At 37.9% G+C, this 17,456-nt stretch overlaps 1 protein-coding gene across 3 annotated transcripts in view; it reads right to left on the bottom strand.

Moving 5' to 3' along the window:
- Nucleotides 1-17,456, bottom strand: part of MTMR8 (myotubularin related protein 8) — a 115,109-nt gene that overhangs the window by 71,307 nt on the left and 26,346 nt on the right. For 2 of the 3 annotated variants that reach the window (XM_088795212.1, XM_019718865.3), the window contains 4 exons: nt 14,897-15,059; nt 12,539-12,696; nt 8,509-8,637; nt 7,186-7,320 (listed from right to left, as the gene is read on the bottom strand). In XM_088795212.1, the coding sequence (XP_088651338.1) occupies nt 7,186-7,320; nt 8,509-8,637; nt 12,539-12,696; nt 14,897-15,059 (585 nt within the window). The remainder of the gene's footprint in view (nt 1-7,185; nt 7,321-8,508; nt 8,638-12,538; nt 12,697-14,896; nt 15,060-17,456) is intronic. The other variant, XM_088795213.1, reaches the window with a different exon arrangement.

Here is a 17,456-nt window from a genome sequence, read left to right as displayed (position 1 = left end):
AAGGGCTGAAAGCAGTATCTGACCCACAGGTTTGTGTGACTCCAAAAAAATGTAACTTTGTGATTACAATTCAGTTTCTACTGAAAGTATAGATCTAGCCATCCAAAAGAAGGAGATTGCTAGATATTTGCAAGCCTTCTGAGAGAGGATAAGGGAATCTGTTAAAAGGGGATTTTTGGTTAGCGGTTAGGACGAAAGGCATTAATTCTTTAGTTTTACAAAAACTAGGTAGTTCTCTTTACCATTTTAAGATTATTTAATCTGGAGACATCAAAATGGCGGCGTGAGGTGAGCCTCTGGAAATCTCCCCTGAAATTTACAACAAATTAAACAGCAATAACTCCACAAGGGACTCCCTGCAGAGCAGACAGGCAAGACTAAAAGGCTCACTACGGAATTCACCTAAAGGCCGGTGAATCACGAGAGCAGGTGAAGAGGGAAGGGAGCAGTGCGGAGACGGAGCGAAAGGGGCGCAGGACGCAGACCAAGCTTAGTGCTCAGAGATCGCTGCATCCCGGAACTAACGGAGATGCGGGAGAGGGAAGAATTCGGACTGCTAGGACTCCATTTATGGCCCACAGGCCTAAGGGGACAGCATATAACACAGCTGAACCCAACGCTCACGGCAGAGACCTTGGAGGAAAGACTGAGGGAAGAGGGCTTAAAAAGGTGGTTTAAGCCCTCACTGTCAAGCAGACAACGGAAGCCTTAGGCACTAAGACTAGCCGCTCCCTTCATACCCTCCCACAGCTCGCCCCGGTGCTAGAAGCGGAACAGTAGCAGTGTCAGATCAAAAGAACAGAATATTTGCTGTTCTGAGAACTGTGGACCACAGACACAGATTCGCAGCCCAATTAGTTTCACCAAAGGGGAGGGAGCTGTAGAAGCAGGACCGGCTGTGGTGGTGGTCGCTGCCATTGCAATGGGCCACCTCTCACACCTCACCCCGCCCATATCCCCACCTATCTGGGTGGGTCCCTGAAGAAATAAACAGAACTGCTAAAACTCACGGGATCTGAATCTGGTGGACGAAGAGCTCTGAAACTTCAACAGCTCTCCGCATCCCCACAGGGACACGGCGCCCTATGACCCAGGCGAACTGTTAACAGAGGAGAAGCCCGCCTTCCAGGGAATCCAGCCATTGTGTCAGAAGCAGGAATAGTGCAGAGAAAACATAACACTACAGTGTGAGAGAGATAAAAGGACTGCAGTCAGAGAGAAAATAAAACATTCTACGAACAAGTACTGGAAAACAAAAAAAAGACCTCTTCCTAACAACCTGTTGCAGAACCCACTCCTGTAGATGTCTAGGAAGAGAAATAATAAATCACTAATGGCCATGAATAACGAAGGCAACAAGACAGCTCAGAAAGAAATTGAAAATTCTCCAGAAAAGGAACTTAAAGATATGGAACTATGTGACGTAAATGACAGAGAATTCAAGATTGCAGTTCTGAAAAAACTCAACGAGATGCAAGAAAATACAGAAAGACAGTATAATGAACTCAGAAACATAATCAAAGAACAACATGAGCATTTTACCAAAGAGACTGAAATTTTTAAAAAGAATCAAATAGAATTTCTGGAGAATACGAACTCAATAGAAGAAGTAAAGAATGAAATAGCAAGCTTAGGAAGTAGAGATGACCAGATGGAGGAAATAATCGAGGACATGGAAGACAGAAACCTGGAAATGACATGAATGGAAGAAGAAAGAGTGTGAGATTTAAAGGAAATGAAAGACTTCTACAACAACTTCCTGAATCCATCATAAAGAGCAATATAAGAATAACAGGCATACCAGAAATACAAGAAGAGAGACGGGAACAGACAGTATATTCAAACAACGGTCGATGAGAACCTTACAAACTTGTGGAAAGAACTGGAACCTCGAATCCAAGTAGCAAATAGAACACCTAATTATCTCAACCCCAATGGGCCTTCTTCAAGGTTCACTGTATTGAAGCTATCAAAAATCAACAACAAAGAAAGAATCCTCAAGGCAGCCAGGGAAAAGGAGACGGTAACCTACAAAGGAAAGCCCATTAGATTATCATCAGATTTTTAAGCAGAAACTCTACAAGCCAGGAAACAGTGGAATCAAATATTCAAACTATTGAAAGAGAGAAATTAGAAGCAAAGAATAATATACCCGGCAAAGATATCCTTTAGATATGAAGGAGGAATAAAGACCTTTCCAGAAATACAGAAGCTGAGTAAATTTTCTAATACACAACCTGCACTACAAGAAATACTAAAGGACACTATTCGACCACCATCAACAGGGACAATTTGTGGCAACCAAAACTAAAAAAGGGGGAGAGTAAAGGCCTGAACCGGAATATAGGATGGAGAAACTAAGCGTGCTGAAGAAAATGGAATACTCTAAATATCAAACTTTCTTTTACATAAACATAAAGGTAACCACTCAAAAAAAATCCAGAACTGAAATACATATTCTAATAAAAGAAGAAACAGAGGGAAACATCATAGGATACCACCACACAGAAATAATAGACAACAACAAAATGGCAAAGAAACCATGGAGACACAATCTTACCAGAAAACTAAAGATAGAATGATAGGAAATCCTCACATATCAATAATCACCCTAAATGTAAATGGACTGAACTCAACAATAAAAAGGCACAGGGTAGCAGATGGGATCAAAAAACTAAACACAACCATATGCTGTCTCCAAGAGACACATCTCAGCTACAACGACAAGCGTAGAATCAAAATGACAGGGTGGAAATTGACACTTCAAGCAAATGGTATCCAGAGAAAATCAGATGTAGCTATACTGATATCAGATGAAAGAAACCTCAAGGTGAAAAAGATAACAACAGACAAAGGTGGACATTTCATAATGGTAAAGGGAACTATACAACAAGAAGACATAAAAGTCATCAATATTTATGGCCCCAATCAGGGAGCACCGAAATATACCAAGCAACTAATAACAGAACTAAAGGGAGAAATTGACCAAAACACAATTATACTAGGGGACTTAAATACATCATTGACAGCTACGGATAGATCATCCAAACAGAAAATAATTAACGAAATAGCAGCCCTAAATGACACATTAGATGAACTGGACATAACTGACATTTATAGAACACTTCATCCTAAAACATCAGACTATACATTCTTTTCTAGTGTACATGGAACACTCTCAAAGACAGACCACATATTGGGACATAAAATCATTCTCAGCAAATTTAAGAAGACTGAAATCATACCAAGCATATTCTCTCATCACAAGTCTTTGAAAAAGGATATCAACAGCAAAAGGAAAGCAGGAAAAACCACAAACACATGGAGATTAAACAACATATTTTAAAGAAACTCGGCTCAAAGAAGAAATAAGACAAGAGATCAGAAGATACACAGACACAAATGAGAATGAAAATGCATCCTACCAAAAATTTTGGGATGCAGCGAAAGCAGTATTAAGAGGGAAATTTATATCACTACAGGCCTATCTCAAGAAACAAGAAAAATCTCAAATAAATAACCTAACGTTACACCTTAAGGAACTAGTAAAGGAAGAACAAATGAAATCCAAAGTCAGCAGAAGAAAGGAAGTAATAAAAATCAGAGCAGAACTAAATGAAATAGAGAACAAAAAGACAATAGAAAAAATTAATGTGACAAAGAGCTGGTTCTTTGAAAAGATTAACAAATTGACAAACCCTTACCTAGGCTCACGAAAACAAAAAGAGAGAGGACACTAATAAACAAAATCAGATGTGAAAAAGGTGAAGTTATCACGAATGCCACAGAAATACAAAGCATCATACAAGAACACTATGAAGGACTACATACCACCAAATTCAATACCCTAGAAGAAATGGACAAGTTCTTAAAAACACATAGCCTTCCAAGGCTGAACCATGAAGAACTGGAAAATCTAAACAGACCGATCACCAGTAACAAAATTGAATCAGTATTCCAAAACCTTCCCAAAAGGAAAAGTCCAGGACCAGATGGCTTCACTAGTGAATTCTACCAAACCTTCAAAGAGGGTCTAATACCAATCCTGCTCAAACTCTTCCAAAAAATTGAAGAAGAGACAGTACTCCCTAACTCATTTTATGAGGCCAACCTTACCCTGATACAAAAACATGGTAAGGACAACACAAAAAAAGAAAACTACAGACCAATATCTCTGATGAATACAGATGCAAAAGTCCTAAACAAAATTCTAGCAAATAGAATACAACAATGCATTAAAAAGATTATTCATCACGACCAAGTGGGGTTCATCCCCGGGGCATAAGGATGGTTCAACATCCGCAAATCCATTAATGTAATACATCACATAAACAAAATTAAGGACAAAAATCAGATGATTATATCAATAGATGCAGAAAAAGGATTTGACAAGACACAACATCCATTTATGATTAAAACACTTAATTAAATAAGTATAGAAGGAAAACACCTTAACATAATAAAGGCCATATATGACAAGCACTCTGCTAATCTCATAATTAATGGTGAAAAACTGAAGCCCTTTGCTCTACGTTCAGGAAAACGACAGGGCTGTCCCCTATCACCTCTGCTTTTCAACATAGTGTTGGAATTCCTTGCCAGAGCAATCAGGCAAGAGAAAGAAATAAAAGGCATCCAAATTGGGAATGAAGAAGTTAAATTATCACTCTTTGCAGATGACATGATGCTATATATAGAAAACCCTAAATACTCCACCAAAAAGCTATTAAAAACAATCAACGAATACAGTCAAGTTGCTGGCTACAAAATCAACGTACAAAAGTCCATTGCTTTCCTATATACTAACAATGAAATCTCAGAAAAAAAATATAAAAAACAATTCCTTTTGAAATTGCAGCAAAAAGAATAAAATACCTAGGAATACACTTAACCAAAGATGTGAAAGACCTATATGCTGAAAACTATAAGACATTTTTGAAAGAAATTGAAGAAGACGCAAAGAAATGGAAAGACATTCCGTGCTCATGGATTGGAAGAATCAACATAGTTAAAATGGCCATATTACCCAAAGCAATATACAGATTTAATGCAATCCCCATCAAAATCCCAATGGAATTTTTTAAAGAAATAGAACAAAAAATCATCAGATTTGTTTGGAACCACAAAAGACCCCAAATAGCCAAAGCAGTCTTAAGAAAAAAGAACAATGCTGGAGGTATCACACTTCTTGACTTTAGCTTGTACTACAAGGCAACAATAATCAAAACAGCATGGTATTGGCAGAAAAACAGACACATAGACCAATGGAATAGAATTGAGAACCCAGAAATAAAACCACATAAATATGGACAGATAATTTTTGACAAAGAAGCAAAAAACATGCAACGGGGCAAAGACAACCTCTTCAATAAATGATGTTGGCAGAATTAGAAAGCCACGTGCAAAAGAATGAAACTGCACTGCTGTCTGTCATCATGTACCAAAATTAATTCAAAATGGATCTAAGACTTAAGCATATGACCTGACACAATAAACTGCATAGAAGAAAACATAGCTACTAAACTTATGGACCTTGTGTTCAAGGAGTAGTTTATGAATTTTACTCCAAATGCAAGGGAAGTAAAAGCTCAAATAAACGAAAGGGACTATATGAAACTTAAAAGCTACTGCACAGCTAAAGAAACCGTCGAGAAAATAGAGGCAACCAACTGAATGGGGGAAGATTTTGGCAAACAGTGCCTCCGATAAGGTGCTAGTATCCAGAATATACAAGGAACTCATGCAACTCAACAACAAAAAAACAAACAACCCAATTGAAAAATGGGCAGAGGACTTGAAGAGACATTTCTCCAAAGAGGACAGACAAATGGCAAATAGACATATGAAAAAATGCTCAACATCACTATCATCAGAGAAATGCAAATAAAAACCACAATGAGATATCACCTCACCCCAGTCAGAATGGCTATCATCAACAAGACAAATAGTAACAAGTGTTGGAGAGGCTGTGGAGAAAAAGGAACCCTCATACACTGTGGGTGGGAATGCAGACTGGTGCAGCTGCTATGGAAGGCAGTGTGGAGGTTCCTCAAAAAATTATGAGTAGAATTATCATATGACCCAGCAATCTCTCTCCTGGGTATCTACCAAAAAAATCTGAAAACATTTATACATAAAGACACGTGAGCTCCAATGTTCATTGCAGCTTTGTTTACGGTGACCAAGACACGGAAACAACCAAAATGTCCTTTGATAGATGAATGGCTAGGGAAGTTGTGGTATATATGCACAATGGAATACTATTCGGCGGTAAGAAAAGATGATATAGGAACATTTGTGACAACATGGATGGATCTTGAGATTATAATGCTAAGTGAAATAAGTCAGACAGAAAAACCAGAGAACCATATGATTTCACTGGTATGTGGTATATAAACCCAAAACAACAAAAAATGAGACAAACAATGAGAAACAAAAACTCATAGACACAGGCAATAGTTTAGTGGTTACCAGAGGGTAAGGGGGGAGGGGGGGAAATTAGGGTAAAGGGGATCAAAGAACTGACTCTGGGTGGTGAACACACGATGGGATTTATAGATGTTGTAATACAGAATTGTACACCTGAAATCTATGTAACTTTACTAACAATAATCACCCCAATAAACATTAACTAAAAAAACCAAAAAAAGAATTTTTGTTAATTATATAGCATTCGTAATAATGAACCTGGTTCCTTCAGGAGATACAAAGTACTACTAATCCACTGTGATTTAATGCATTATTTACAAAAAGGTATGTTGCTATTAATAAATTTCCAGTGTTAAGATGAAATGCATTCTCTGATAGTAAATTTACACCACAGAAGAGGAATACTGAAAATTCTGATCGATGAAAAGATCTAGTTGAAAATATGTGGGAACATCAAAGAGCCTCCAGGCATTCAATTCAGACATCACAAATTCAGGAGGTCACAAAGCCAGGTTATTCAAAGTATCTTTGAAAGAATCAAGGACATCTCACAGTCTTGCTTGACAGTGACAGGCTACAATAAAAGGAGCTCCAAATGGGTTGCTCAAATTATTCTACACAATGTCAGACACAGTAAGCCCATATACACAAATCTAATTTTCCCAAAAACATTGTGTAGTTCAACATGTAGGTATGGAGATTACAAAATGAGTAAAGTAGGGTTATCAAAGAGGTCGTTGATTGACAGAGAGATACCTTTGGTCTTGTGTCTACAACATACATAAACTGGTTCGCCGGGTTCGTTTGGCTAATGGCCTCTAGCAAGAGCTCATCATCTACGCAGCGAGTATAAAATCCAGACAGAGGCTGGCTACAGCGGCAAATGGCAGCCTGTAAGGAAAAATAAATGTGTCAGTTGAGTGATCTTATGCACAGGTGGTCAAAAATCCTCCTGGATCCTAGGTTTGGTGAGCAGAAAAAGATGAGCCAACTCAGAATAGTGCAGCAAAGAGAGGTGTAGCTCTGAAATGCAGCAGTGCCACTGACATTGGGCTCAGCCTCCTGCCTCCTCCTGGCATGTGGGCTGTGTTACCATAAACTGCTGCTCAGAATAGTCTTGTTTTTCCCTTCTACTTGGCTAAGATTCTCAACCCAGTCTTGGCAAATCCAGACTATAAGAAAATCACATCTTGAGTGCTTCCTTAATAAAATTCTATTCTCAATATGTATTAGGCTAGTGTTTTTCAGAAACTGCTTTTTATAGTCGCAGTAATATCACCCATATAAACCAGAGGCTGGCAGTGGAAGCAGAATTCCAGATACAGCAGAGATTTAGAGTGTCTTAAGAGAGCAGGGTTTACTCATTAATTTCAAATCAGAGGGGCTGGTTTGTTTTGAGCTATATCAATATAAAAACCACATAGTTATTTAGCAGGTATATTGGTAATGATTAGCAGGTATATTGGTAATGATTAGCTAATGGACTGCATTGTACTTCAGTGTACTTTTTAAGGAATCTGCTTACTTTGATGGTTTGACACCAATACACTCACTTGTATCACTATACTCTTTAGCACCTGAACAGTTACCTACTTGAGAACATGACTATTTGTCTAACTCCAGATCTGAGAATGATCACAAGAGGCAAGAATTATTATCCCACCCTATGGAAGAGGACTTAAACGGAGGAGTTAAGTGCTTTTTCCTACTACCTTAAATTATAAGTAATGAAAAAGAATCAAGGATGTCTGTGTTGTAGTGGGAGGCCACAGTCCCCAAATATTTTCATATAACCTTTCATTCAACAACTTCCCACCAAGCAGGAGCCCACAGAGAAGGAAAGAACCAAATGAACACATTAATAATGCTACTTAACATCTGCATACCATCACAGTTTACAATTTACAAAGTACACATACATTTTCCCTTATGTAACCCACTTAAAAACCCTCAAAAGTACTAAGTTCAGTGAAGTAACTTGCTTGAGATCACACAGCTAGTAAGTAGCAATGGTGGGACTTAAACTGAGATTTTCTAGAATCAAGTTTAGTTCTCATGAGAGAAGTTTGCTCAACTCACATTGTTCTCTTTGTAGAGGTAGGAGAGCACAGGTACCCGTTCTTTACTTCTGAACTTCGAACTTCCAACCACCGTTCCCAAGGTAACAGATTTAGGAACCACTATTTCAGGAGGGTAGGTACTGCATATCTAAAAGAAAACTCAATTTTTTAATCTCTATATATTTTTATATTTTTTCACTTGATACCAACAGGTTGGAATAGCAAATCACTTAAGCATTAGCTTTCTAGTATTTTATCATCTTAGAATCACCCATCCCTTAGAAATAGGAACAAAAATATCCTTGGTGTAATAGCTTTTCCAAGTATGCTATTATTTTCTAGAAAGGAACATACTGAGGTATATAAGAACAAAAGGTACTAATATTATAGGTAGAAATGCACGTTATAAGTAGAAGTGCACACTTGCCTATCAGAGCAAACAATGTATATTATAAATAAGTAAATTAAAACAAATAGATTCAAATGTAAAGCAGACACGTGGAAAAGGAGAAAACATAACGTACTCTTAAAACGCATATTCAGTTCCTCATTTATGCATCTTCAGGGCCTTTAAAACACTAGTCTGGGGGTGAAAGTGTTAACATTTTACGTATGACTTACTCTATAAAAAGACTGATATATTCTTCTCAAATTTACCAGCTGTTAGTGGTTGATTACCAAAATATATCTTTCTAAAGAGACAGTGACAAAATATTGTAATGGAACAAACCTAATTCTAATCATTCCTCTAAGTAAAGAACACCCTTAAACTTTTGACAATGGATCAAACAAACAAAAGTATGAATAGGCAAAAAAGTTTGAGGTAGATCAGGCTCTATGTAACTCATTAAAGTAAATGTCTTAAAATGCAGAACATTTGCAGGGCAGCCTGATGGCTCAATTGGTTAGAGCGTGAGCTCTGAACAAAAGGGTTGCCGGTTCGATTCCCACATGGGCCAGTGAAGTGCGCCCTCCACAACTAGATTGAAGACAATGAACTGCAGCTGAGCTTCCGGAGGGGCGGCCAGAAGGCTCAGTTGGTTAGAGTGAAAGCTCTCAAAAACAAGGTTGCCGGTTCTAAACCCCAACTAGACTTGGAGCTGAGCTGTGCCCTCCACAACTAGACTGAAGGACAACTGCATGGAGCTGATGGGCCCTGGAGAAACACACTGTTCCCCAATAAAATTTATTTTTAAAAATGCAGAACATTTGAAAGAGAAAAAGTTCTCTACCCATCACCATACCTGGACTCAGACTTTGAAGAAATGGGTCATACAAAGAGAAATAAATGGAACTTCTCTAACAACTCAGAAAGTTACATGCATCCCAGATGCCAACACAGATATTTCAGACCTCATTTGGGGGACTTATATACGTATTTTAAGTGGAAAGAATTCACCTCATCTCTAATCATTCCTGTCAAGTATGACCCTAACAAGCCACCTCACAAATGGTCCTACTAAGTGACAACTCATCAATTCTCATATCTAGTGGATATTCTCAACTGTGTTACCAGAAAGCCATTATAATTACTGTCTTTTCATGCTAGTAAAAAGCTGGAAAGATCCAACAATTCAGAGATACCACTTTAACACCAATGACTCCCTGTGAAGAAAAGTTATCATAGCAAGCCTGACTGCTATCCTTAGAAAGGCCTGCTTACAAGGTTGGCCCTTGGTTGATGCCTGGGAACTTGGATTTGGAAAGGGTTCCCACCATTCCTTAACTGGTAAGAGTGACTCATCATGCCTAAATTGTTTTACAAACAATGTGGTTTATGCCAAACTCCTGTTTTCCTTCTAGGCCATCTGAAACTTTGGCATACACTAGGCAGAGAACATTTTCTACATGTTGTCACAATTTCTGGCTACAGAAATTAAGCATGTCCTATGTGACTCCTCTGGGAGAGGACTCTGAAGCTCGTGCTTGGTTTTCTCTGGACTTTGCTCCTTTTCCATTTGCTCACTTTGCTTTATATCATTTCACTGTAAAAAATCACAGCCACAAGTACCTCTGAGCCCTCTTAGTGAATCACTAAGCCTGAGGGAAGGTCTTGGGGACCCCTAATACATTCCCAGACCACCTTATTTGGCCCAGAGCTCTTTATTGAGATCTAGACTCAAAGCTTGGTATTAAATACTTGACATCTTTTGGATCACCTTGAACTCAAGTCTAAAACTAAAGACATTGCCCTTTTCTTGTGCTCCTTATCTTGGCTAACATATCCATTACCCATTTGGTCACCTCGGCCAGAAACCAGGAAACCTGGAATGCATACTAAGATTCTCCCTCTTTATCCCAGCCACATTAAGCTGTCACCAGGTTCTTTCAATTGTACCACCTAAATATCTCTTAAATCCATCTCCTCCTCTCCATCCATAGTCATTGCCGGAATCCAGGTTCTCATCCCTTCTCATATCATTCTTCTGCATTCTTAGCTCCAGTACACCAATTCTCCACACCACTACCAAAGTCATCTTTCTAAAATGCAAATATACTCACATTCCTTTCCAGCCTAAAATACTCTAGTGACGCCTGTCTTCAGGATAATGTTCAAATTCCTTAATTTGGCATGAAGCCCTTCATGTTCTGACTTCACTTCCTGATCTCTGTCTTTCTCTCCAATATAAATTAAGATAGATTTTCTTCTCCAGACTATTTCCCAAAGCGTCAAGGTGTTTCTGGCTTCCCAGTCTGAATTCCATAGCCTTCATCTATGCTACCACAGTGCTCTACACTTTAGACTATAAGAACTCTGACTCAGTCTCCTGAGTGCTATAGGTACTTAATAAATGTTTGCTGCTGCAATCCCCATAAAAATCCCAATGGCATGTTTTAAAGAAATAGAACAAAAAAAATCATCAGATTTGTTTGGAACCACAAAACACCCCGAATAGCCAAAGCAATCTTAAGAAAAAAGAACAATGCTGGAGGTATCACACTCCCTCACTTTAGCTTGTACTACAGGGCTACAATAATCAAAACAGCATGGTATTGGCAGAAACACAGACATGTAGACCAATGGAATAGAATTGAGAACCTAGAAATAAACCCCCATAAATATGGACGTATAATGGCAAACAGACATATGAAAAAATGCTCAACATCACTAATCATCAGAGAAATGCAAATCAAAACCACAATGAGATATCGCCTCACCCCAGTCAGAATGGCTATCATCAACAAGACAAATAGTAATGAGTGTTGGAGAGGCTGTGGAGAAAAAGGAACCCTCATACACTGTTGGTGGGAATGCAGACTGGTGCAGCCTTATGGAAGGCAGTGTGAAGGTTCCTCAAAACATTACGAATAGAATTACCATATGACCCAGCAATCCCTCTCCTGTGTATCTACCCAAAACATCTGAAAACATTTATACATAAAGACAAGTGTGCTCCAATGTTCATTGCAGCTTTGTTTATGGTGGCCAAGACATGGAAACAACTAAAATGTTCTTCGATAGATGAACGGATAAAGTTGTGGTATATATACACAATGGAATACTATTCGGCGGTAAGAAAAGGTGATATAGGAACATTTGTGACAACATGGATGGATCTTGAGATTATAATGCTAAGTGAAATAAGTCAGACAGAAAAACCAGAGAACCATATGATTTCACTGATATGTGGTATATAAACCAAAAACAACAAAAGAACAAGACAAAAAAATGAGAAACAAAAACTCTTAGACACAGACAATAGTTTACTGGTTATCAGATGGTAAGGGGGGAGGGGTATGTTAGATAAGGGTAAAGGGGATCAAATATATGGTGATGGAAGGAGAACTGACTCTGGGTGGTGAACACACAAGGTGATTTATAGATGATGTAATACAGAATTGTATACCTGAAATCTATGTAACTTTACTAACAATTGTCACCCCAATAAATTCTAATTAAAAAAAATTTTAAGAAATAAATAAATGCTGCACGGCTGAATGTTGAATGAAAAGGAGAGATTATGACTGATTTTTTCAAAACCTTGTTTGCTGACATTCTTCTGTTTCAATTAAATGGACCTAAAGGAAAACAGCAATGACAAAATTACCTCATAATTTCTGTTGGCATCTGTTATGATCCAGTACCTGTTGGGTAGTCCCATACGTCCAAAGTCTGATATTGGGTCAATGAGTTTCCATCCAATCTCTCTCATCTCTTTTGAGGATTTGGGATTATAAGAAAAAGCATACAGATCTTCACATAATGCTAGGGAAGAGAGAAAGGTATGAAAACAAAGTAATAATGAGTGAAACTTAAAGAACACCAAATAATGCAAAAAAAAAAAAAAAAAAAGGCTATACTTTTTTTTCTCCCAAAGGGAATGTCTGTCATACAGCCCCAGAAAAGGACAATGATCTGTGTACAAGGCTGCCTTTATGTAAGGAATGAGAACTGAAATATTGCTTTGGAATCACCTTTTTTTTTTTTTTTTTTGAGTAAGAAACCAACTTTTATTGTTTAAGCCACAGAGATTGTGAGGTTGTTGATTATTGCAGCAAAACCTTGTTTATTCTGAATGACAATGCTGCTGATTCTTTTTATCCAATTCACTTCAAAATGTGTGTTGATATTCAGTCCAGTTCAGCCTTTATTTTTTAGACTATTTTTCTATGAGTTTCAGGTTCACAAAACAATGTAATAGTTAGACATTTATCATTTATATCCCTCACACAGTGACAACCCCCTTCCCCCATCCACTATCCCTCTGTGGAATCATCTTTTAAATTAAAAAAAAAAAATTTTTTTTGTTAAAGTCTATCATTTATTACATGAACTGGAGCTTTTTTTCTTTTATTTATGTTTTTTATTAGTTTCAGGTGTACAAAGCAATGTAATAGACATTTACACCCCTCACAAAGTAATAACTCCCCCCAAGTCTACTACGTCTCTGACATCATATATGGCTGTTACAATACCACTGACTATATTCCCTATGCTGTACTTTACATCCCAGGAAAATAACTAAATAAATATAAATATAAATATAAACATATATATATTTACATATATTTACAGTTGACATTCAATATTATTCTACTTCAGCTTCGAGTGTATATATAGCGCAGAAGTCAGGCATCTATACAGTCTACAAAGTGATCCCCCTGATAAATCCAGTACCTATCTGGTAGCCTACATAATCTTTACAGCATTGCTGATTTTCTTATGACACCAATACAAATCAGGAACATTCTGTCTGGCTTCCTGTGAACTAATGGATAGTGGACTGAATTGAAGCTTCAAGGTTTCACATGTTGGGAAAGTGGTCCTTACGAAAGTTTTTCAACTAAGCTTCGATGTCCTAAGTGTACTGTTTGTTGTAACACGTTACAAAACATTAACACTGTTCTTGCATTCTACTTATCAGGCCAATACCTACTTCTGCCTGATAAATGTCCATTTCTTCTCTTCTTCCGGTCAACCCCCTTCCTTCCCTCATATCATGCAGCATGCAATCAATAACTCATTTGACCAATTTATGTGGCAACAACTTTTCTAGAGATGGACAGAATCTGCTGGAGCCTCACAAAATGTTGGGCTGGCTGACAGATAACCTCTGTCAATAAAATACCAGCAAATTCTGAGGAATTATTCTGGGGAAAGGGTGGAAGAAAATGGGAGGGAAAATGTAAGAGCATGGAAATTCCAGACTAAATTCAGAGGAAGGTGATGGGTTAGCCACCTAGGGGTGGAGCTGGTGGATGAGAGGGTGAGGATGGAAGAAACAGAGATAACTGCATTATTAAAGACTCTGATATAACCAACTTGTACTTCATAGTCAATAATATAGTAACATCTATGCACAGTGCCAGGTGAGTAGTAGACTAATCGGGGAGATCACCTCTTAAATTATTAAATGTCTAACCACTATGCTGTAAGCTTGAAACTACTATGAAACAATATTGAATGTCAACTATAGCTGAAAAATAAAATTAAAAAGGACTCTAATAAACCACCCTAATCTTCTAGCTAGAACTGAAAGTAGGGGCGGGAATAGTAAGGCCAAACATAAAGCTTGCAGAACAACAGGAAACAAATTTTGCTCCAAAGCTGACTTGCTTCCTAAACTGATGAAAAAAATTCCCAAGTTGATACTTAAAAGGAGGGAGGGAGAGAGAAGGAAATAACATCTATTAAACGGCTACTATATAGCAAGTGCAAAGTAAAACGCACAAATGGATTGAAGACTCAAAACAATCCCATGGGGAACTTATACTATCACTACTTTTACATGTGAGGAAGTTGAGTTCAGAGATTATGTAACTTGCACAAATACCATGGGGCTGGTAAGTAGCATAGCACAGATCCAAACTCTGCCCTGTTTAACTGCATAGCTCATGATCTTTCCAGTATGCCATTCTGGGAAAAATAAACAAGTGGTTTTAGGTAAAAATACTATCATAACTACCTGGCTGCGAAAGCTTGAGCAGTGAAATATAAACCTCATGGCACACAACGTCAGAGTCTAAAACAAAGTGGGCCACCCGAAAGTTCTTGCAGCGGAGAATCAGGGGACAACCCACGCTAGTGACAGGCAACTTCTCCACAGTGGCAATGTGATGCAGTGCAATCTATAAAACAGAAAAGAACCAAAATAAATCCACAGACATGCACTAGTTCTATCATCATCAGTGCTTCTGACTCTCACTAATGATAAAACCACTGCCAGAGACATTATCACATCTACAACCTTCAACCATCCTTTAGAAGGCACAACTGAGTTTCTCTCAAACAGAAGTAAACCGTGGTAAAGCAATGAAAAGCAAATTGCAGCGTTATAAAACTTCTCTCTCAGGGATATAAGGTTAACAGGTTTGTGGGGGCAGTTGTGGTAAATTGGCTCAGTATAGATGGCTTCTAGCATGCGCTGGTGAAATTTACAATCATAGAATAATTGTGACAGAGAAAAATAGAACTTTCTTCCATTCTACCTAATCATTAATTAAAATGATTAATAACTGGCATTGTGCTGTATTTCTCACAAGATCATCCATGACTATTACTTATTTAATCCCTGTAATAAACCTTTGAGATATAATCACCCCATTTCAAGAATGAAAAAAACGAAGCTCTGAGAAGTGAATTCCTCACCAGAGGTCATACAGCCAAGAAGTGGCACAAGCAGGATTTGAACCATGGCAGTCTAACATCAAGCTCAGGATTCTTTCTCTAGCAATTCTAAAAACACTAACTTTGGAATTAAGATTTGACGAGAAATATTAGGGGGAAAATTCCTCTCCCACATTTTAGACTCTAGTGACAGTAAAGCAAACAATGAAATGGGGGAGAAAATGACTTGAATAACTTAGGAAACGAGTAGAAACTATAAGACTAATAACTGGGGTGGGCCGGTTGGCTCCCTGGTTAGAGTGCAGTATTCATAAAACCAAGGTCGCCGATTTGATGCGCCAGAGAGCTGTGCCCTCCACAACTAGATTGAAAAAAGGACTTGACTTGGAGCTAAGCTGAGCTGTGCCCTCTACAACTAGATTGAAAAATAACAAGTTGACATGGAGCTAATGGGTCCTGGAAAAACACACTACGCCCCAATATTCCCCAATAAAATTTTTTTAAAAAAATACTAATAACTAAAGACATATACATAAGCACTGCACTGTGGTAATAAAGTTGTTTCCCATGGAGTACAGGTTAACAATTTTGATTTAAAAAACAAAAAAGATGATTAAATCTTTAGTCTCATGACTCCTGCCCATGCTGATGCCAGCAAAAAAGAAATGCATGAGGACAACCTTTGAAACTTCAGAAGCTCTCCACATGCCTCCACTGAGGCGGCGCCCTATGATCCAGGCGAACTGATCACAGAGGAAAAGTCCATCTTCCAGGGAATCCCCCCATTGTGTGAGAGGCCAGAATAGTGCAGAGAAAATATAACACTACAGTTTGAAAGAGAATAAAAGACTGCAGTTGGAGAGAAAATAAAACATCCTACCAACACCTATTGGAAAAGAAAAGACCTCTTTCTGTCAACCTGTTGCAGAATACACTCCTGTAGATGTTTGGAAGAGAAACAATAAATCATTAATTGCCAAATCATGAATAACCAAGGTAACAAAGACGGCTCACAAAGAAAATGAAAAGTCTCCAGAAGATGAACTTAAAGGCATTGAAATATGTGATTTAAGTGACAGAGAATTCAAGATTGCAACTCTTAAAATTAACTCAACGAGATGCAAGAAAACAGATAGTTCAATGAACTCAGAAACACAAAGAACAAAATGAACATTTTAGAAAGATATTGTAATTTTTAAAAAAGAACGAAATAGAACTTCTGGAGATTAACAACTCAATAAAAGAAATTAAGAATGAAATAGTCAGCTCAGTTAGTAGACTTGACCAAATGGAGGGAAGAGTCACTGACACCGAAGACAGAAATCTGGAAATGACAAAGAAGGAAAAGAGAGAGACTAAAGAGTTAAAAGAAATGAAAGAACTCTATGAGAACTTTCTGACTCTATCAGAAAGAGCAATATACGAATAATGGGCATACCAGAAGGAGAAGAGAGAAGGGAACAGACAGTATATTCAAACAAACAATCAACGAGAACTACCCAAACTTGTGGAAAGAACTGGATCCTCGAATCCAAGAAGCAAATAGAAAACCTAATCACCTCAACCCCAACAGGTCTTCTCCAAGGTACACTGTATTGAAGCTGTCAAAAATTAATGACAAAGAAAGAATCCTCAAGCAGCCAGGGAAAAGAAGACAGTAACCTACAAAGGAAAGCCCATTAGATTATCATCAGATTTTTAAGCAGAAACTCTACAAGCCAGGAGGGAGTGGAACCAAATATTCAAACTATTGAAAGAGAGAAATCATGAGCCAAGAATAATATATCCAGCAAAGGTATCCTTTAGATATGAAGGAGGAATAAAGACCTTTCCAGACTTACACAAGCTGAGGGAATTTTCTAACACATGACCTGCACTACAAGAAATACTGAAGGAGG

This window comes from Rhinolophus sinicus, chromosome 18, assembly GCF_057876585.1.
Source record: "Rhinolophus sinicus isolate RSI-liver-muscle chromosome 18, RSI-T2T, whole genome shotgun sequence".
NCBI lineage: Eukaryota > Metazoa > Chordata > Mammalia > Chiroptera > Rhinolophidae > Rhinolophus > Rhinolophus sinicus.
This window is presented reverse-complemented; position numbering and strand designations above follow the sequence as displayed.